Source organism: Myotis myotis, unplaced genomic scaffold (genome assembly GCF_014108235.1).
Source record: "Myotis myotis isolate mMyoMyo1 unplaced genomic scaffold, mMyoMyo1.p scaffold_m19_p_7, whole genome shotgun sequence".
In the NCBI taxonomy this organism is placed as follows: Eukaryota; Metazoa; Chordata; class Mammalia; order Chiroptera; family Vespertilionidae; genus Myotis; species Myotis myotis.
The window spans coordinates 41,271,673-41,294,991 of NW_023416379.1; the positions used below are offsets into that span (position 1 = coordinate 41,271,673).

At 35.1% G+C, this 23,319-nt stretch overlaps 1 protein-coding gene across 15 annotated transcripts in view; it reads left to right on the plus strand.

Moving 5' to 3' along the window:
- HACE1 (HECT domain and ankyrin repeat containing E3 ubiquitin protein ligase 1) overlaps positions 1–23,319 on the plus strand; it is a 126,021-nt gene that overhangs the window by 32,410 nt on the left and 70,292 nt on the right. For 11 of the 15 annotated variants that reach the window (XR_004968766.1, XR_004968765.1, XM_036316770.1 and 8 more), the window contains 10 exons: positions 901–997; positions 1,816–1,917; positions 2,631–2,737; positions 7,465–7,711; positions 12,707–13,041; positions 14,131–14,199; positions 14,437–14,524; positions 20,131–20,242; positions 20,337–20,434; positions 20,616–20,703. Coding sequence is in view for 13 of the 15 variants with exons in the window: in XM_036316770.1 (XP_036172663.1) it covers positions 901–997; positions 1,816–1,917; positions 2,631–2,737; positions 7,465–7,711; positions 12,707–13,041; positions 14,131–14,199; positions 14,437–14,524; positions 20,131–20,242; positions 20,337–20,434; positions 20,616–20,703 (1,343 nt within the window). In the remaining 2 variants the exon portion in view is untranslated. The remainder of the gene's footprint in view (positions 1–900; positions 998–1,815; positions 1,918–2,630; positions 2,738–7,464; positions 7,712–12,706; positions 13,042–14,130; positions 14,200–14,436; positions 14,525–20,130; positions 20,243–20,336; positions 20,435–20,615; positions 20,704–23,319) is intronic. The other 4 variants (XM_036316766.1, XM_036316768.1, XM_036316772.1 and 1 more) reach the window with 1 other exon arrangement.

The following is a 23,319-nucleotide window of genomic DNA, read 5'->3' on the forward strand; positions in this document are numbered from 1 at the left end:
CAGGGCCCCATCATTAAGTTGTTTTTGTTTTTTTAATTCTTACCCAAGGATGTGTTTTTATTGATATTTTAGAGAGAGAGGAAGGTGGGGGGAGGAGAGAGAGAGAGAGAGAGAAACATCAATGTGAGAGAGAAATATCAATTGGTTGCCTCCCGTATGTGTCCCTACCAGAGATTGTGCCCTAGGTATGTGCCCTTACCAGGAATCGAACCCATGACCTTTTGCTGTATGGGATGATGCTCCAACCAACTGAGCCACCTAGCGAGGGCATCACTAAGTTTTTTTGTTGTTGTTGTTAATCCTTACCCAAGGATATTTTTTCCATTGATTTTTTAGAGAGGGGTAGAGACAGAAAAACATCGATGTGAGAGAAACACATAGATTGGTTGTCTCCTGCATGTGCCCTGGTGCAGGGGATCAAGCCTGCAAACAAGCCTTGACCAGAATAGAACTTGAGACCCTTCAGTCTGCAGGCCAGTGTTCTAACTACTGAGCAAAACAGCTAGGGTGGCATCACTAAGTTTTAACCTAGCAAACATTGGATCTCTTTGAACAAAGATTTTTAAGCAAAACTGGTTAGAGTTGAAAAGGAAGTGACTGGAAGAAAGAAACCAAAGCATAGTCTTCAGTAGCAGTTACTTATCCCAAAATATTATGATTTATTATAGGTAATATGTCTCAAGTTCAATACTCATATTTAATAGCTCATTTTCTTACCTACATAGTGAAAGTATGACTTAACATTGAGAAATGTTTTCCTGATTGTTGACGATGTAGTTCAGATCTTCCTCTCAATTCTTAAAAATTCTTAATCCTCGTTGATTCATATTAACTGTCCATAATTCATAGAGAAAGACTTTAAAACAACTATATTTTTAACTTGTTTCTCTTTCTGTACAGTCATGGTCAGAGAGACACAGCACAGATTCTTCTATTACGAGGAGCCAAATACCTGCCAGATAAAAATGGAGTAACCCCTCTGGATTTATGTGTACAAGTATGTTGTTAATGTATATTCATAGCCCCTTATTTTATAATAGAAGGAAACTGATAAAATAACGTTTTTTCTCAAATGAGAGTGTGGGTACAAAGATTTTTATTCTGTAAAGAATATGCTCTTTAAAAGGAACAGTGATATAAGAAATATATATTGGTCTTTATGACACATGAGCTTCTAAGACCCTTGGGTTCTCCAGAATGTAAGAATGTCTTTTTTTATATTAATGAGATGACTGGTGGCTGAAAGCCCTTAGATAGCTTCAGGATGTGGGCTGGTTGCCAGAGGAGCCAACCATGGGATTAGAGGGCAGCTTCTTCTCCTGTTCCTGGGGAGGGGAGAGGACCTGGAGCTTGAAATCAGTCACTGATGATCAATAATTTAATCAGTCATGCCTATATAATGGAACTTTCCTAAACACCCTAAACAGTGGGGTTCTCAGAGAGTTTCTGGGCTGGTGACTGTTAAAGTGCTGGGAGGATGACATGCCCAGAGAGGGCATGGAAGCTCTGCTCCTTCCCGCATACCTTGCCCTATGAATCTCTTCTATTTGGCTACTCCTGAGTTGTACTCTATATAATGAACAGGTAATAGTAAAGTGTTTCCCTGGATTCTGTGAGCTCTTCTAGCAGATTATCAAACTCAAAGAGGAGTTGAGGAACTTCTGACTTACAGCTGTTTAGTGAGAGTGTAGGTGGTCTGGACTTGTGATTGACTGACTTCTGAAGTGTGAACCAAGCTCCTTATCTGGGTTGTCTATACATTTTCCTTTAGGAACTTTGTTTTTAAAGCTAGTTAATTTTAAATATATTTTTTAGGGTGGATATGGAGAGACCTGTGAAGTATTAATTCAGTATCACCCTAGGCTTTTCCAGACAATTATTCAAATGACACAGAATGAAGATCTCCGAGAAAACATGGTAATGTAATTGTGCTAGTAGCCTGTAAATGAACAAGCTTTATGCATGCTTAACATATATGGCAATTTACAAATGTGTTTCTTAATCATATTATTATAAATATTTATAACGTTATTTATAAATAATGTATATTACAAATATATGAATAATGTAATTATGTATATATTATAATAATTTATTATAATGAATATTTTAATATTTGTAATAAATTTATGTTCATTATAGGATAAGTATAAATCATATAATAATTAATAAACTTTGTGCTAATATTTGGCCCTATGAATCTTCTTTCCTCTGGGTCTTTGGTTTCTCCTAAAGATAACTAGAATATTCCCCATAGTTAGAGGCAAAAAATCTAAGGAATATCATGTTATGATTGGTAATCACTACTTTACTGAGTTCTGTATTTAGAATAGCTCTACTCTTGGAAAATTGCAGCACTTATATTGCTTTTAAATTTTAGAATAAATTTCTATAAATAAACTTGGTGATTTCTGTTCTGTTTCTATTTTTTTATTGCTTTCTTGGTGATTTTGAGCAAAGATTTTAGGTCATCTTATCTCTATATTAGCTTTTGAATTTATGCAAGGCAAAATAACTGTAAAGGACTTGATTTCAGCTAATTGGCTTGGGGATACTTATTAAACTAATAGGTACTTAATTTCTTGATAAAGTTTATATAATTGCATTTTTTTTATTTGTAAAAAATTTAGTTACGGCAAGTTCTGGAACATTTGTCTCAGCAAAGTGAAAGCCAGTACCTAAAGATTTTAACAAGCCTTGCTGAGGTTGCCACAACAAATGGTCATAAACTGCTTAGGTAAGTGTTTCAAAATATAAACAGATCAATAGTAACAATATCTGTCAGCTTTTAGGCATTTCTGGGAATAGTTTATTTTGTTGGATGCCTTTTGTCAGTGGTAAGATGTTCTAAAAATTTGCTGACACATCCTCGTGTGTTTTGTTTTAAAGAACCAGGGCAATCAACTTTTACTAAGGAAACTTTAGTTTCCATAAAGAGGTAACACTAGGGACTTAAGTGGATTTGGACATATGCGTCTAGAATTTTACAACATGATTGCTTAGAACAGTCATGTAAGTAAAATGTGCAGTAAGAAGAATCAAGAAAGCAATTGAGGAATCTTGATAACTAATATGTAAAACTGGGTATACGCTAGTGTTTAACCTCTCAGTGCTCCCTAATGATTCCTTATAAAATTTTCTCCTTGAACTCTCCCCCTTTCCAGTCCTTTATTCCTTCCAAAAATTATGTGGTTCTCAGTCCATGGAGTTAATGCCTTTATAGTATTTGCATTTATATATATTACATTTTCCTGCAACTACACTTCTTTGTATGTGGTTAGCTACTCCAATTAGGAATAAACAGCCATTTAGAAATGGTTAATGTATTATTTTGTAGCTTACAAATTTAGTCCACTTCTAATTTGGATCATTTCCACTTTGTAATGGTCTTTTCACTTCTATTCTTAATTCATTAATAGTCTTAATAGGTCATGGTCTTCTCTGACCTCGGTTAGTTGCAACCAGACTTCTTCCTCCCAGCTACATTTTGCTTCTATAAGTCAGCTACATTTTGAAATCCATTATGTTACCCTTTTCTTCTGTCTTTCTTCACACTTTCCATATACTTCAGACCAGAATCACATTTTCTATTTACTCAAAAGGATCTTTGCTAGGTCACCTTCTTGTGTTCTTTCAGCCGTTAAGTGTTTCTTCAGTACTTTCATTCAGTATACCAGTTGATAATTTTTAAAATCTATTTTTACCTCTGAGACTACTTTAGACTCTGTAAGAGTCATTGAATTCCAGCTTGACATAATGCTCTCTTTTTATTTAGTCATTTCCATTAATCCATTTATTGGATAAGGACTTCCTAAGATTCAGGCATACTAAATAAAAGCATTTACACCAGACTCAGGTGTAAATCCAGACATCACCATTTACTGTGATCTCAGCAAGTAACTTTTCATAGTTTCCCCATCATCTACCCATTCGTCTAATACTTAATTTTTTTCAAAATATGTTTTTATTGATTTTAGAGAGAGAGGAAGGGAGAGGGAGAGAGAGAAACGTCAATGAAAGAAACATCAATCATGCCCTAACTGGTTTGGCTCAATGGATAGAGCGTCAGCCTGCGGACTGAAGGGTCCCAGGTTCGATTCCAGTCAAGGGCATGTACCTTGGTTACGGGCACATCCCCAGTAGGGGGTGTGCAGGAGGCAGCTGATCGGTGTTTCTCTGTCATTGATGTTTCTAACTCTTTGTCCCTCTCTCTTCCTCTCTGTAAAAATTCAATAAAATATATTAAAAAAAAAAAAAAGAAACATCAATCAGCTGCCTCCTGCACACCTCCCTACTGGGGATGGAGCCCAAAACCCAGGCATGTGCTCTGACCAGCACATTGGAATTGAACCAGTGACCTCTACTGCATGGATGATGCCCAACCAACTGAGCCACACTGGCCAGGGCCATCTAATACTTATTTTTTCAGTGCCTACTATCTACCAGACCATCTTCTAGGTGCTCGTGAAAAATACAGACAAGATCTCTCCCTATGTTTAATTTACAGTCCAATCGGGATTTTATTTCCTTTTTGGAAAATGATAGCAAATGTCTTAATGAATTGTTGTAAGAATGAAATAATAAGGTGCTTTGAAGTGCCAGGCACATATAGAGGAGATGACGGTGATAATAGTCTTGATGATATAAATGGAAAATGCTAGAGATAATGATGATTGTTTTAAATACCCCCATAATACCTTTAACCTGTTTTCCTACATTAGAAAATTTATTTGTTTTTTTCTATCTAAATCTTTGTCCCATTTCTTCTTCAGTAATCAGAAAACATTTATGTTTTTATGTATATATGTATGTTTTTATTTTAAGTTCATCTTTACAACTTATTAAGTAGGTACGAAGCTAAGGAACATTCACATGCATTGTTTTACTTAAACCTCATAGTAACCTTCTAATTTAGATATTGTTATCTCTGTGTTACCTATAAGAAAATTGTCAAGTTCAGTGATATGCCAAGCTAATACATAGAAGATGCAGGATTCATACCCTTGCTTATAAAAAGCAGATTCTAGATTTCAATCTAGCTCTTAAAAGAAACAAGGTTAGTGAAACAGGGGAAGCAGGGTAGGAAAAAGCGATCCATTGCCAGTACAAGTTTTAAAGCTACTTTGCTAAACTGTACTGTCTGTACTTACAATACTACTCTTAAAATGCTTTATAGAATATGTCATGGCTTTTGTTGGGATTATTAGTGAATTGCTACTGTTTTGAGTACACTAGTCTTCCTTCTGTGTTTCTCCTTTATTCTCCTATCACTACCACACTCACAACACTTATTATCTACACCAAGCAGTTCTGCAACACCAGCTGGGTGTCCTACAATGGATTTATTATTATTTTTAAATATGTGTTTATTGATTTTTAGAGAAGAAGGGAGAGGGATGGAGAGATAAGAACATTGATGAGAGAGACACATCATCTATTGGCTGCCTCCTGCATGCCCTCTGCTGGCATTAAGCCTGCATGTGCCCTGACTGGGAATCAAACTGGTGACCTCTTGGTTCCTGGGTTGACACCCAACCACAAAGCCACACTAACGGGGCTGGATGTCCTACAATTTAAATCAATTTTGACACTATCTACCTGGAGATAGCATCAGTTCCCACAGGTTAAGGGCTCAGTCCCACAAGGCTCCCCTCCCCCACTTAAGATGTTAATCCCAAGTAGTAGGTCCCCATAACTTCTGTTTGACTTGACTGCAAAGCTGAGGTTCTGATGACCTTCCCCCCTGGGATTGGATTATTTCCTAGAACAGCTCACAAATTCAAGGAAACACATTTGCTAATTTATTAAAGGCTATGAGAAAGGATAGAGATGAATAGCTAGATAAAGAGATACTTAGGGCAAGGTCTGGGAGAGTCCTGAGCACAGGAGCTTCTGTCCCCATGGAGTTGGCTTACATCATCCTTCTGGTACATGGATGTGTTCACCAACCTGGATGCTTCTTAAACTCCATATGTTTTGGCTTTTTATGGAGGCTTTGTCACATAGGCATGTGAAACATTAACATCACATCCAGCCCCTCTCTTCTCTCTGGAGGATGGGTTTGGGGTGAGGGGGGCTGAAAATTCTAATCATGGCTTGGCCTTTCTCGTGACCAGCTTCCATTCTATCCCACAGCCCACCAAGAGTCACCTCAGTAGAACAACAGACAGTGCTCTCACCCAGGAAATTCCAAGAGATTTAGGGTTTCTGTGTTAGGAATTGACATCAAAGACCAACTATTAGAACAAAAGATGCTCCTAGTGCCCCAACCACTTAGGAAATTATAAGGGTTTAAGAGCTGCCCAGGAACTGGGGGCAGAGACCAATAGATATATTTACTATTATCTCACAGCTACCAAGGTAGATTCTTAAGAGAATCTTAAATACAAATTATTCCCCCCCTTCCAATTTATGTTTAATAATGTTTAAAATTAAAAAAATTTAAATTACAATTGATATTTAATATTATATTATGTTTAATGGTATTTTTGCAGTTTGCCTTTCATTTATTCATTTGTGAATCATTTTGTGTTTCTTAACCCCAAGGTGATGTAATTTTGGCCATTTACTTTAATAGAAATTTTAATTAAGAAAATAAATATATATTAATTAGTGATAATTGAGATGTTATTTAGCGCACTTTTGAAAAATGAATAGCCTTTTGTCTAACTGATTCTAGGAGTATTTGATAAAGATAATAAATATTTCCTGAGGGCCTTTTCACACATATTTTGTTTCATTAAATGAGTTATCTTCCTATATATTTGTGATTGAGGTAACGATAGTTAACAATGTGTAAATGAACAGAGAAATCACAACCTTTGCTAAGTAAGACACTGACTGGAGGTGTACTCTCATAAAAACCGAAGGTGGTAGGTAGTGCTTTAAATTAGGAAACTAATTTTGAAACTTTTATATTGAGACCTGGTGGCTTGAAAAGAAATTATTTTATGATCAACTGAGAAGAGTATGGTGAAGTTTGGGTTTTATAATTTTTTTGTATCATACAAAAGAGATATTTCACTGGTTGGAAAGTGAAAAAATAGCATTTTTTTAGACCAACCAATTAGCTTGGAAGAAGTTTAAACTAGGTAAAGTAATATAAAATTATTAGGCTATATTAATAGTTGATAATTTTAAGATTCCATTGTAAGAAAATACTTCTTACCTTAAGATAACTCCAGATTAGGTACTTAAAACAAATATTTATATATTTTATGTTTTGACCATTGGTTATATTCTCGTGACTTAAAAATTAATAATTTGTTTATATGCAATTGAAGTAATATATATTTGGTATCTTCCTGTTAAAACATTCTGTTCTCTGTTAAGACAGGAAAGGAATTTTACTGGTTAAATTATGAAACAGATGGCCAATTCATGAAAATGTTTTAAAATAGATATTTTAAAATGTAATTTGTTTTATTCCATCTAATCTTTTCATATTTTAATTTTTTTTTTTAGCCTGTCTAGTAATTATGATGCTCAAATGAAGAGCCTTTTAAGGATTGTGAGGATATTTTGTCATGTCTTTCGAATTGGTCCTTCCTCTCCCAGTAATGGAATCGATATGGGCTACAACGGGAATAAAACACCAAGAAGCCAGGTGTTCAAGGTCAGAAAAGTATATGACGTTGTTATGAAGATAGACGTAAAAGAGATGAATTTGACAAAGCATGCTTTCATTAATCAGAAACCTCATACACAGGACGTAAGTTTGGTTCATACCTGTATCACTTTTTAAGTTAGGACACACCTTCCTCCTTTCATCTCTGTTTAATCAACAGCAAGTCTTAATTGGTGAGCTTTTATATTTTTCTTACAAGTAAACTTTTAATTCCTTTAGTGTTTTATTCTTTATTATCATAAAGATATTTAATGTTAAACATGACCAAATCTAATTTTTAATCTTTTAAGGTGGCATATGCAGCCATTATGTTTTTTAAAAAATATTACTTATTCAGAAGGAAAGAAACTGTTGAGTTTTTATTTAGATTTTATTATTATGTGTGTATATGTTTTCAAAGTAAATTTACTTTCAGTTACTGGGTACCAACAGTTAATTCCTGGGATCACTTCAAGGAAGAATCATTGAGATATGTATTTTGTTAAACATTTTGTGTTGCTTCGGTTGCTCCTGTTATATAAGCACATTTATGGATGGAATCCTTGGAAAAATGATTCCATATAAAACCCAAGGCAGTGTTGCTACTCGTGTTAAATGATAATTTTATGAAGTAAACAAAAGGAACATGGCTGCAATTGCTATTATTAATGCTTTTTTATGGCATATTTTCAGGTAACTCAGATTTTGGATAAATGTGTAATTTAATAACTTTCCATGTTATTTTTTTTTAGTTATTTTATCTTAGGAAATTTTCATAGTATAAAATTTGCTTTTGGGTTCATAAAGACATATTTTTTTCAACAGTGTGTTGAGTGTAAATATAGGTTCTCTATCCAAAAACTGATATACCGCTTTTATGTGCCACTTTCTCCAAAACGAGTTATGATTGACAGCTTCACTGTCTGTAAAAATCTGAAGTTAAATTAATGAGTTCTGCTAAATGATCCTTACATGGAAAATTTTGGCAGACACAAGTAAATGGTTTGTAAGCATTTTGACACTAGTAGATTCCTTAAAACTTAGAATAGGTCTGATAGCCTTTAGGAAGGTATGTATAAGTATCTCTGCATCTATTTGTCTGCTTCAGGAGCTAGAGAGATCTATCTCTCTCTTCCTTGCCTCTCTTTTTTTAAATTAGTATTGGAAAGAGATCTCACTTTTTTTCTCTTCTTTTTTCTTTCCCTATTGTGCCACCTCCTGGAAGAAGGAAGTTATGCATCTTATTGTAATTCAAATTTTGGCTTTTCACATACCACCACTTCCTTGAATATTAGGAGTGATAATTTATTGTCTGTGTAAAAATCTAATCTACACTATTGATTCATTGTTTTTCCAATGCTGCTTTAAGTGAGTTTTACTGCTGAAGCATTCACTTTAAATGAAATTGTTCTTAATGTGCTCATGCTGTTAGTTACTGAATCTACCACTGATTTTATTTTCTACTCATTCTTGCTACTCATTTACAATTATGAATAGAAAAATCAAATCATGTATAGATATGGTCACCATTATATTCACTATTTTCTGATTTTTTTGGTTAAAATTTGAATTTGCCATCTATTTGCTGATATCAGAAAATAAGTATGTGCTGAATATCCTCTCTGTAGGCATTAAATGCTTGTTAGTTTTTTACCTACCCAGTCAGTACATATGTAACTGAGTAGAAAAAGATATTACTGTTTTTCTTTTAGTTTTTTTCCCCATGGAATCCAGACTCTGTATTTTTATTGTATGTGTCAATTATATATATATTTATCTATTTTATTTGTTAGTATTTTTATTTCTTTTTTAAGTCATTATTTTCTGCATTATTGACAACTACTTTTGCCTCTGATCACTTATTTTCTCTTAAATTTTGATCTGCCACTTTGTTAAAACATTTTTATTATAAAACTTAGCTCTCCACTTTAAGAATAAAAATAGAAGTTACATTGTCATTTATGTATATAAGATCTCTTCATTGTGGGATGATTCAAGTTGTAAAAATCTTTAAACATTTGCCGAGTTGCTGTAATGTTAAGTTGGAAATATCATTTTAATTTTTACTACATTTTTCTAAGGTAGCAATTGATCCCCACTTTCTATTTCATTAACTAGGTACCATGTCCCTCTATTAAAATTAACTAACAGGTTTTCCATTAAAATGAATAGGTTTATAGGCCGTGTGTTTTTAGTAGGTGAAATTATTTAACATCCTGTTAGTAGTTTTCTCATTTATCTTAGAAGTCCTTTAAATTTGTCTGAACACTTACCTAGTTTTTAGTTTAAGAGATTTTTACCTGGCGCCATGGAACTCTCGGAGCATCTGTAGGAGGAGGCAGTTCTGGTTTAGAAGAAGGGTGAGCATGGGCCAGAGAGTTTAGGTTCCTCAATCTTGATATGCTATTGTGAATAGTAAGCTGTGACTATTAACAGTATCATAGAAGTATAATTGGGAAAAATTGGAAGCCAAGAAAGATTGAGAAACTTTTAACTATAAAATCTTATCTTTTGAGTTGTGGCATTTGTCATTATCAAGATGAGAATAGTCAGACTAACAAGAATCCAAGATACTATTAATGGATTTAGTAAAGTTAGTATTGCTTTCCTGTCAGATTTGTATCTCACTTTGGCACGTGGATCTTGAAAAATTTCTAATTTTTCTGCAAGTTGGGATTACATATACAAATGTTTTAAAAATTATATATGATTGTCATTATTACTATAGGGAGAATGTAATTCTGTGGTGAAGATCACCTAATAATTTGAAATGAAGCAATATTTCCACAGTGCCAAGAAGCCGTCTCATATTTTCCATAGTCATTAACTCATTTTTCAGTAGCAGTTGATCTGTACAGTGCTTTGTATTTTGTCTAATGTTTTTATCATTATTTATGAGTAGAAAAAGCATCACAGATATGGTTTACTTTTAATTTTTAAAATGTACTATAATCTTTTTGTCTGTGGCTGATACCACAGTTAGAAATTAAAGTTATTTTCACAGTATTCTTTTGTGGTTGAGGAAGGAATTTTCTGCACAAATCTTTAAAGGGATAGCTCCCTAAGTAAAACTACCTCAAGGTTGGGATTTTGTTTTTAGTGCATGTGTGAATGAAAAATGAAAAGCTAGTAAAGAGAGAAAAGAAAAGGCCTAAGATGATTTAACTACTCTTTTTCCCTCTTTTTCTTTTAAGTCTACACTGTGTTTATTGAAAACTTTCTAGTTTTTTTAGTATTCTGGATTATTCAAATTTTGTCTTTCATTTTTGCACATTGCCCGTATTTGAAAATAAGATTGTGATAGGTTCAGGCTCAGTGCTCTCGTCTGCTTGAGCAGCAGGAATCATTTCCTGCCTTAGGCTCATCTCCATCCAATGGTTGATTTTCTAGGTTTTAGCAATTCTCATTTAGAGGCTTATTATTCCTTTTTCCTTTTGTTTCAAACAGTTTTACATCATTACCACCTGTTCTTTCTGTTTTAGAAGTTCATTTTCTGATGTAAAGCTAAATAGTTTTGTTGACATAGTTCTTTTCATCTTTTATAGCAGGTTAAATGTTTTGCTCATGAACTGAAACTATTGACTCAAACTTGAATCATGATTAGAATTAAAAACATTTTCAGTGAAGCCCTGGCCGGGTGGCTCAATTGGTTGGAGAATCATCCTGTACACCAAAAGGCTGTGAGTTTGATTCCTGATCAGGGCATATGCCCAGATTGCAGGTTTGACCCCAGGTCAGGGCAAGTGTAGGAAACAACCCATCGATGTTTCTCTCTATTCCTCTCTTCTTCTCTCCCTCTCAAATCAAGAAACATATCTTCCGGTGAGGATTGAAAGAAAAAAAAAAGACATTTCAGTGAAGGTATTATGTCAGTATTTGTGGCAGCCAGTTCTTTTGCCTCTTGTTTAAGCAGCTCAGGGACACTGAGTCTTCCAGCTGCAGTCTGTGCCTAATCATGGAAAGGCTCTTTGTGGGGAAGGGGGTGCTCATTTCAGCCTCAGAAAGGGTATAATTAGTTTCGCCTTTTGCTTACCTGTTTACCAAGTGCCTACTAATTAAATGCTTGCTGAATGAGTGAATTAGGTTTTTGTTAATGGTAGTGGGTGTTTTATTTTATTTTGTGTTCTGCTTTTTGGTTTAACATTTAAAGTGGAGACTTAAGGGTGATTTAATTGTTTGTAAATTCAATAAGTGAAATATTTTCAAAAAGAGAATGTTATGGAAACCTGGAGGAAGGCTAAAGATGTAGCAGAGGGATTTGTTAGATAATAACTGGAAATAATTTTCTGGCAGAACAGGTTCTTTAAACATTTTCTAAGGTTTCAAATATGATTGCATAATCTCTTCCCATAGTGGTCTTTAAAAGTAATATTATTTATTTTAGTTGAAGTATTGTAAGGGTGTGTCTTTCCAAAATACATGATTTGGTTTACAGCATTCTGTGGTCATATAAGAATAAAAAAATAAAATTATGATAAACATTTTGCAATGTATACATATATCAAATCATTACATTTTATACCTTAAAGTTATACAATATTTATGCTAATTATATCTCTATAACCTTTATAGTGGTTCTCAACCTTCTTAATGCCGCGACCCTTTAATATAGTTCTTCATGTTGTGGTGACCCCCAACCATAAAATTATTTTTGTTGCTACTTCATATCTGTAATTTTGCTACTGTTATGAATCGTAATGTAAATATCTGATATGCTATATGTGTTTTCCGATGGCGCGACCCACAGGTTGAGAACTGCTGCGTAAAGGAATGAAAATAAGAACCCATTGGAGTATGCATGTATGCTTTTAAAACTAAATACAAATTTTTAAAAGAAGATTGCTTATGTATTTTTTGTTAGGTTTTAGTTTTCCCTTTTTATTCCAAGGAATGCATAAATGCAAATTAAGTTTTCATTATAAATGGAGAAATTGTCATTTATATGACATTCATAACTTTTTGTTACTTGCCTATAGGCATTGCCGTTACATTAACCAGGGAAAATAGTAGTATCTAGAGTAAATTTTCTCTTTGATAATATTTGTTTGGCTGGAGCTTCAGAATGATATATTTTTAAAAAAACTTCTCTTTTTCTCTTAGCCTCTTGAATTGCTTTGGCACTCATTAGATGAATGGCTAGTTTTAATAGCTACAGAACTGATGAAAAACAAAAAGGACTCAACGGATATCACTTCTATTTTACTAAAACAAAAAGGCCAAGATCAAGATGGTACTTCCATTCCTCCATTTGAACCTCCAGGACCTGGGAGCTATGAAAATCTATCCACTGGTACCAGGGAATCTAAACCAGATGCTCTAGGAGGGAAACAGGAAGCCGGTGCAGACTGTCAGGATGTTATTTCTATGACAGCTAACCGGCTAAGTGCTGTCATTCAAGCTTTTTACATGTGCTGTTCTTGTCAGATGCCTCCAGGGTAAGAGGGTTTCTGCTTTGTTTTTTGTGCAGGTCTCAGCCTATCAATAACCAATCTGGTGGCTGGTCTAGCCCTTGTGGTTCTTATTATGATTGCAAGGCGCCCTTCAGCAATAACCATCAGGAAACTTTGAAAAAAAAAAAAAGTTTATTACTTACAAGGTCTGGAAATTACATGGCACACCTGGGGCCACACAGCGAGGTCACAGGGAGAGAGCGAGAGCAAGAGCGTGGCCCACTAGCGAGCTAGTGCAAAAGCGGTATGGGTATGGGCCTGGTGTTCTGCTTTTTGGGGGGTCGAAGGTGGGGGTTTTCTGGTGCTCAGTCTTTATTGGTGAATTTAAAACATAAGAGTGGGAATTTAAAGTGTGGGAAGAGAAAAAAACAAGTGGCCTAAATGGTCAGTTATCCAAGTCAACCAAGATCTCTAAAACAAAGGAGCCTCAATGTGGGAAGGTGGCCTGGCTCTTATCTAGTTGGGTGGCTGGCAATGTGTTTATTAAAGATAGCCATCTTTGAAGTATGTGCCTCTTTGAAGCAGAAGCCTTGGCAACCAAAACTTAAGTCAGGCGCCTACATTACAAAACGGGAAACCCAACTGTCAAGGCTTACATGGCATGCTTATTACTTCTCTGATAGATGAAGAAATGCTATGATTTTTTATTTTATTTTTTGTAATTTCAGTAAAAACAGCTGGTAATTTGTTGATTTTAAGTTCTATTCTGATCTAGTTTTAGGATATTCATACCAATCTAGGATTATTTGATAGGCATTCTATAAGTTATTAGCATGAGGAATGCTGAATACCACTTTGTATAGGATCACTTTATTATGTATTTGAAATGTATAGACCAGAGATGCTTATTAACACATCAAGGTTTCAAAAAAGTCACTTGTTTATATGTTAATGAAAATTTTATATTTTTTCATTTTATAGATTGGGTAGACATGCCTCAATTTCTTAATTTGTAAAGATGATCCAAACCCAATTTTTGTCTAGAAGCCAGTCCAGTTCAATACATAGTTTTCAAATTTGCTGTATCATCAACTTTTGTCTGTGTGTTCTGATTTGTTTTTTTACTCCCCACAGAATGACTTCACCCCGTTTCATTGAATTTGTCTGCAAACACGATGAAGTCTTAAAATGCTTTGTTAACAGGTAAGGCTTTCTTGGACTCATAGACTGCACTTGTAGCCTTTTCTTTCTTTACTTATGTTTTCATCTCTACAGAAAAAATGTTACTTCTGTTAAACTATTAAAATAATGTTCAGTGACAAGTGAAAGTATTGTAGGTGTGTTGCTCTTCTGTTTCAATATCCATATATCTGAATCTGCATTTCACTTAATGCTAGTCATAGTTTCTGTTCATTTAAACAAAATGTATTTTTCTTTCAGAAATCCCAAAATTATATTTGACCACTTTCACTTTCTCCTTGAATGTCCTGAGTTGATGTCAAGATTTATGCATATCATAAAAGCACAGGTATAAATTTCTCTTAATCTTGTTTTTAATCTGTTTAATGAAAATTGACTTTCTAAATTTGAGTACTGTTTAGTGAAGTAATTATTATATGTGAGACCTCCTGCTATAAAGGATTAAAATTACCTTATTCTTTAATATATGAAATTACATTAGTATGTTTGTTTAGTATGAGGAGTAATTTTTCTTCAAGAAATGTGTATTGAGGTCCTATGTGCAGTGGCTATTCAAAGACAACAGAACACGTTGTCACATTCCTGAAATGAGCTTCATGGAACATTAGCCCTATAAAGCTCATGGTCCTTGAGAAAAAGATTTTATCCCCAAATACTTTGGGAAATGTGCCCTGTTGGAGATTTATGAAGTTTATCAGCATCATATTAAAGGCTTTGAGAAGCCCTCTACTGAAAAGAGTGATCTAATTTTGTTAATCCTCCAAATTTATTTGACCTGATAACCTTTCCCCTGCCAGGGTTCATTCCACATATCTCACATTTCATGTAATGTGTTAGAAAAAGCTTGTTTTACTACTTAACAGCTCATGTGACTTTGGGTACAGCTCCAGCCTCCTTGAGTCTTTTATGAGATAAACTTCATAAAACTATTAAGAGTATTAAATAGTGACTGGCATATATGTTCAATTAATGGTAGTTGTTTTGGAGGTAGAAGACATGTATCCTTTCTCCTAGAGGATCTTAATTGAGTCTAGCAGAGGAGATAATAAATGTACCTATATGATAGTAATTACAGTATCACCTGGCTCTTCAGGCGTTTAAGGGATGAAACACTTGCTTCTGGCTGCTATAATCCAGAGGAAGTTCAAAGAGGAGATGGTTTTTAAAGTGGACCTTGAAAAACATGCAAAATTTGAAGAGAATAAATGGGGAAGATGAACATTCTAGTTAAGATATGGACATGTAGGTGGGAGAAGCAGAAAATTTGTGTAGGTGAGGAATGAGATACAATTCTGGAAAGGCAGATTTAGGTCATCCTTTGTTAAACCTCGACTGCTATATTAAATATATCTTTGTTTGCTAGGGTGGCAGGAGCCAGTGATAGCTTTGCCTTAAGACAGTGATGGTGAACCTATGACACGCGTGGCAGAGGTGACACGTGAACTCATTTTTTTGGTTGATTTTTCTTTGTTAAATGGCATTTAAATATATAAAATAAATATCAAAAATATAAATTTTTGTTTTACTATGGTTGCAAAGATCAAAAAATTTCTATATGTGACACGGCACCAGAGTTAAGTTAGGGTTTTTCAAAATGCTGACACGCCGAGCTCAAAAGATTCACCATCACTGCCTTAGGAGAATGACATGACCCTGGCAAAATTTTAGGAAACACTTTGTCAGAAGTGTAGGATAGACTGCAGGCTGTGGTTTGGTTAGTAGTCATAGGATAAATACTACAGGTGTGTTTAAATGTCTTTAGGGACACTGATTCTTTGAGAACTTAAAGAAAGCTAAGAACTAAATCTGACAAAATTATACAGATGTCTATTAGTATCCTTTGACATCTGTTTAATAATGAATGGTAATGTAAAAGAGAAGGTAGTAATAATAACTTACATTTATTGAATGCTAACTTCAGGCCAGGTACCATACATTTTTTTACGTGGGTTATTTTATTTTTATAACAATCATGTGGAGATGGGTACTCTTAACTAAAGAGGTTAAGTACGTTAAGTTATTCAGCACCAAGTGGGAGAACCAGAATTTAAAAGTCTGTCTGGTTCTTAAGTTCATTTTCTTAACCTATATTGTGTGACTCCATTCTAGGGCAAATGAGATTATGGGTGAAAGAAACTTAGTTTTGAAAGAGGTAGTGTGCTATTTTTTAATATTGTCTTTGCTTTTCACTTCCTTTATCCCTTCCCTTTCTGAACAATTCAGTCAAAAAGCATCTGCATCAGCTATCCACCTTACCCACCTCTTTGACTCACAGAGTATTTTGTTGCCTGACCAGAGTGAGGAAGGTGCCCTCAAACATTGTGGTGTTCCTCTTATGGTGTTTGGAGCTTGGGCGTGGTAAGGAGGGTGTCTGTGTAGAAGAGGGCCTCAGCATGGAGTATGTGAGTTGCAGTGGCGTATGGAGAATGTCCAGTGTGGAGGGTGGTGACAGTGGCTCAGTAGTTTGACAAAGCCCAAGTGGGGTACAGGGCATGCATGCAGTGAACAAACGGTTCATGTAAGCTATATGCAGGTTGTTCAAATAAGTAAGTATAGTGAATATAGTGGGAGCTTTGTTTCTCATTGTTGGAGAAAGGAGTTTCAAAAAGGAGGAAAATAGAATGAACCATGTGCCTTTGGAGTGGAATTGGAGATGGCAGTGTGAGCTTACAATTTTTAATGTAGATAGATAGATATAGCTAACCCAGCACCCAGTTCTTGGTCTCTGAATACTGTTCTTAATGAATCAGGACTCATTGGAGAAATGGCTAATTCCAGGGCTGGGTCAGTGAAAGTACAGATGAGCCTGCAACATCTTATGTGCAAGAAAATTTTTTAAAGAATTATGACTCAGAATTAATAATGACTCAGAACCAGCTCGAATGTACTCCACTGTCCAAATCTGGAACAATCTGGCCATCAAAATAAATACTGATGGCAAAATATTATAAATACAACCAACTCATGAGTCTGTATTGAAAAAATTAATGAATACATGGAAAGTTTGATGATGTGAGGGATATATATATATATTTTTAAATATATTTTATTGATTTTATTACAGAGAGGAAGGGAGAGGGATAGAGAGCCAGAAACATCGATGAGAGAGAAACATCGATCAGCTGCCTCCTGCACACTCCCAACTGGGGATGTGCCCGCAACCAAGGTACATGCCCTTGACCGGAATCGAACCCGGGACCCTTCAGTCCGCAGGCCGACGCTCCATCCACTGAGCCAAACCGGCCAGGGCGTGAGGGATATTTTTACTGTCTCAAAGTATGTCCCCATGGAATACTTACAAATTACAAAGATTTAAAAAAGGCCTTTATCACCCAGGCTGGGTGGCTCATTTGATTGGAGTGTCATCCTATACACCAAAAGGTTGTGGATTTAATTCCCGGTCAGGACACACACCTAGATTGTGGGTTCGATCCCTAGTTGGAGTGAATATGGGAGGCAGCCAATCGATGTCTCTCTGTCTCTGTCTCTGTCTCTGTCTCTGTCTCTGTCTCTCTGTATCTATCTCCCTAAAATTAATAAACATGTCCTCAGATGAGGATTAAAATAAAAATAAACAAACAAAAAAAACTTTACAGTGGGCACATTTGGCAGTGACAAAGCAGAACGATCAGTGTGCCAGCTGACTTGGCGCACAGAGAAGAACATGGCATCACTTCTTTAATATTCCTGCCAAAGATGCACACCCTGCATTTAATCATGAGAAAACATCAGACATACTAACAAAATAAGTGACCTGCAATCTTTAAAAGTATTGAGGTCATGAAAATTAAGTAAACAATGAAACTACCAGAATGAAACAGGACTAAATAAAATTCTTGAGGTATTGCACTATAACGGACATTATTAGGAAAAGAACAAAACTTGAATTAGGTCTAAGGATTAGATACACTGTAGTAATGTGTCTGTTAATTTTCTGATTTTTGACAGTTGTTTTCTGGTATGTAGAAGAATTCTCTTGTTTGTGAGAAATGCACACTGAAGTTTTTAGACTTGACTGGACATCATGTTGGCAGCTTACTCTCACAACAGGAAAAAGAAATACTTTGTATTCTACTGTTCTTAGAAATTTTATGTAACTTGGAGGCTGTCCCAAAACACAGTTAAAAACAAAAAGGATCTCTGCTAAGGGATTGACTTCTTGTTCTGTTGGTGGTTTTCAGGTGGCTTGTAGTTAAAGGGAGAAACATTTTGTATTGCTGTACAAATGCTAATAAGAGGAACCTCTGTAATCAGTCCTGTTTTGTGAATTATTTTATGGAAATGCAGGTACTGAGAAAGTTTACATACAAAAATCTGCCCTTTGGCTTTGTAGGTATGTGTATATGTATGTGGATGCTTTGATCTTACAGATATCTTAATTAGCTTTTAAAGGTAGAACTTTATATTTTTTTATGTTCCATTTGAATTACTTTAAAAAATTGTCATTTGCTTTTATTTCTTGGTTCACATTTTATAGATAAAAGGTATAATTTAATATTTAATATCTTATAATGGCAAGGACAGTTAACGTAATTTTAAATCTTATTAACAATAATTTTAACATTATTATGAGTGATAATAAGAACAACACCTCTGAGCATTTTGGGTGTTAAGTATTTCTACAAGTTAACCTCTGGATGCTGCATTTTTTCTTCTGTGAAATGGGGACAGTAAGAGTCCCTTTGCCTCATAGTGTTGTGAGGATTACATGTCAAAATACATCTAAAGTGCTTAAAACTTATAGGTGCTTTAATAAATGTTAGCTAATCTATGATTATAATTATTATTATGCCTTATATATGCATTATTTCACTTAATCCTCACAATTATCACCTAAGGTATTATTTCCCCGATTTTACAGGTGGGAAAACTAAAGTTCTTAGAGGATTCTTAATTTCTTTACATTCTTAATGTACTCTAGTTTATTGTACTTCACTATTTAGAACTTAGTATATATGTATTGTTCTAATGCTTGTTTCATTTCTTTAACTATATTAAACAATTTTAGCAAAGAATTTGAGATTTTTATAGCTCTTATGTTACCTGCAGTGTTGGCACATGCTGGCTACTCAGCAATACTTTCTGAGTAATCATAAAAAAATTGCAAATCACATGCAGTTGCATATCTGGCAAATGAACAAAAGGTAGAGACTTTCTTTACTGTTTAAGAGGTCGTATTCTTTAATTTTTAGGGTGGAAGAAGGGAAGGAAGAAGGAGGCTACAAATTCTTTTTTGGTTGCTGCATGTATTCAGAGGTTATAGTAGAAATAAGAATAAAGTTAGCTGTAACAGATTATTTTCATGAAAAATTAAATGGAACATGTGACATAATTTTTCTGGATGTGAAAATTCATTTTTTATAAGCCTTGTTGTGTTTAAAAGAAAATGAGAGTAAATATATTTAATTACATATATGACATTAAGTTCTTAGATATAACCTAATTTGTCAAGTCTTTTCTGTTGAAAAGGCAAGGCATTTTTAAAAATTTATTTTTAAATATATTTTTATTGATTTCAGGGAGGAAGGGAGAGGGAGAGAGAGAGATAGAAACATCAATGATGAGAGAGAATCATTGATTGGCTGCCTCCTGCACTCCCCCTACTGGGGATGGAGCCCACAACCTCGAGCATGTGCCCTGACTGGGAATTGAACCATGATCTCTTGGTCCATAGGTCCATGCTCAACCACAGAGCCATACCAGCTGGGCAAAAATGCAAGGAATTTTAACACCCTTTAGATAGTCAAAGTATTTCAGCCATGCTCTGCCTTTTTGTAAATAGTTGTTGAAATGTCAGGACGTTATCTAGAACTACTTGGTATAAATAAAGGTCTAAGGATGATTACTTGTAGCAAGGGTATTTAGCATGCTAGTTAAGTAAATTTAATAGGTGACTGAAACACTAACATATTTTACTGTTATTTGTTGGGGCAGCCATTTAAAGATCGCTGTGAATGGTTTTATGAACATTTGCATTCAGGACAAGCAGATTCAGACATGGTGCATAGACCAGTGAGTGAGAATGACATCCTGCTGGTTCACAGAGGTATGCTAACAAAAGAAATGCTGTGCATGTGAGGCCCCAAACACTAGCTATTGTAAATTTTAATATGTACAATTAACCAGTGCTGCATATTTAGATTCCATTTTTAGGAGTAGCTGTGAAGTCGTGTCAAAAGCAAATTGTGCAAAGCTAAAGCAAGGAATTGCTGTACGGTTCCATGGAGAAGAAGGCATGGTGGGTATAAACATAAGTGATGAAGATCAATGTATATAAAAGATTAAGATACACTTGAATAAAATTTAATATTTAATTGGTAATTGAAGAAATTTAATATGCTTTTAATTTTATTGTTTACAAAAAACTTCCCCATCTTATATATTTATGTTGATACTTAATTTTATTTTCTTGAACTTAGGGTCAAGGCGTTGTGCGTGAATGGTTTGATATTCTGTCTAATGAGATAGTCAATCCTGATTATGCATTGTTTACCCAGTCAGCTGATGGTAAGTTGTACAGCCTCCATGACTCTTTCTGTGACTTGTCACATTCCAAACTACTTCACTGTATTTTATTCTTTGATTCCCGTAGTAGCCCTATAATATAGGTTGGGTATTCCCATTTCATAGAAAAGAAAACTAAAATTCAGAGTTTTTGTCTATGTTGGCACAATTAATGAATTGGAAACTGACTCAGTCTAGCAGTCTTTCCTCCCAGCGGTTCTCAACCTGTGGGTCGTGAACAATGAAAATACATCCTGCATATCAGATATTTACATTACGATTCATAACAGTAGCAAAATTACAGTTATGAAGTAGCAACGAAAATAATTTTATGGTTGGGGGTCACCGCAACATGAGGAACTGTATTAAAGGGTCGCGGCATTAGGAAGGTTGAGAACCACTGCAACAGTTGATTCTCCAATGCTTGTCTCAAGTACTCGTGCTGCCCCCAAGAAACTTCATTAACTCTTTATAAACTAGAACTAAATTTATTCACTTTAAGGATTGTCCTTTAGTCTACTTTTCTTGAGTTTAAATTTCCTTTAGTGAAATAGTGATAGTAGATGATGTGAAAATAATACAAGTACTTATTTGGAAAAATTAAAATTTGCTAATCCTATTTAAGTTTCCAAGCCTCAAAATTTATTGGTTATAACAAACAAAGTCTGGAAATCATGATATCAAATCTTAACTTACAGTTTACTTATGTATAGTAACTTAATTTTCAGTCTTTTTAAAATGTCAAGACCTGACAACTAAGAAATTCTTATTTAACCATTTAATACAGATAAAAAGCTCTGTTTGTTGAAATGGTACTTGTGACACAGAATTGAATTTGACATTGTAGGCTAAATGGAAATGATTAGTGTACTGCCTCATTTGTGTGAGGTATAATTAAGGGTTTTGTAACTTCATAGACACATATCCAAGTGAAGGTAGGATTTTAGTTTTTAAATGCTATGTACAGTTGCTTTTTTCCCCTAAAAACTTTTTCTTTCCCATTGTTTAAATTTTTTTTTATAAGGGTAGAGTGCTTCATTACTTGTAGTTCCTGATTGCATCCAACCAAATGAGTAGCACATCTTCTTTGAATAAGAAGAATGACTCTAGCCCTAGCCGGTTTGGCTCAGTGGATAGAGCGTCGGCCTGTGAACTGAAAGGTCCCAGGTTCGATTCCGGTCAAGGGCATATACCTTGGTTGTGGGCACATTCCCAGTAGGGGGTGTGCAAGAGGCAGCTGATTGATGTTTCTCTCGCATCAATGTTTCTGACTCTCTATCCCTTTCCCTTCCTCTCTGTAAAAAATCAATAAAAAATATTTAAAAAAAAAAAAAAAAAAAAAAGAAGAATGACTCTAAGAGAGGCAAGTGGAGGAGGGCTGCAGTGGTGCTAGGCAGCTGTAGATATCCAGCTGTGTGATGGGCTCCTCAGATATACTTGGTGTATTTGAAATTATTTATAAACTAGAAGCCTGGTACACGAAATTCGTGCATGAGTAAGGTCCCTAGGCCCGGCGATCAGGGCCGATCTGTGGGATGACTGGCAGGGTGATTGGGGCCCCCCTGTTTGCACCCACCTTGGCTGGCCTGGTGCTGCCCACTCACCGACCCCACCCCACACTGCCACCGCTGCCAGTTGCCTCCCTCTGTGGGGCAACTGGCGGGGTGATCAGTGGGCCCCCGATTGTACCCGTCTTGGCTGGCCTGGGGCCTGTGGTCTGGGGGCAGCTCCTGAGTTGAGTGTCTGCCCCCTGGTGGTCAGTGCGCTTCATAGTGACTGATCGTTCTGCCGTTCAGTCGATTTGCATATTAAGCTTTTATTATATAGGGTTATATAGGTTATGGGACTGCCTGCTTTAACTCTGTTTCCTTTGATTGTTTGCTATGAGATGAATTTGTTGAATTTGACAAGACTAATGTGGCATTAAATTTCATTATTTAGGCCTAATCTTTGATGTAAGATTTAGCATTAAAACATTGTATTTTATTTTTATTTTTTAAAATATATTTTTATTGATTCCAGAGAGGAAGGGAGAAGGAGAGAGAGAGTTAGAAACATCAGTGATGAGAGAGAATCATTGATTGGCTGCCTCCTGCATGCCCCACACTGGGAATTGAGCCCATAACTCTGGCATGTGCCCCGACTGGGAATTGAACCTTGACCTCCTGGTTCATAGGTTGATGCTCAACCACTGAGTCACACTAGCCAGGCTAAAACATTGTATTTTAGATGCATTTCTTTTCTTTATAGCCCTTTATTCTGAGTCTTGTATACCGTTCCATACCTGAAAAACAGATTTGGTGTGAGATCATTAGTCGAGGTACTTCCTCATACTACAAATTTATAGTAGAGCATATATTGAAGCACATAGACTATAAAAATTGTGATTTGTCCTTTTTGTAAGCCATATGAGTGTTCTTTTCGGGTTCATAATATGAACAGATTAAAATCTAGATGAAATTGTTCTTATGTATAGTTGACAAGAAGGGAATTACATTTAAGAATTAAAATTTCCTAAATGTGGGAAATGTTTGAATAGACCTAATGTCTATAATAATGTCTTTAAAACTTGCTTTCTAATTAAATTAAGATACTTAACATTAGACAAGTAATATGCTA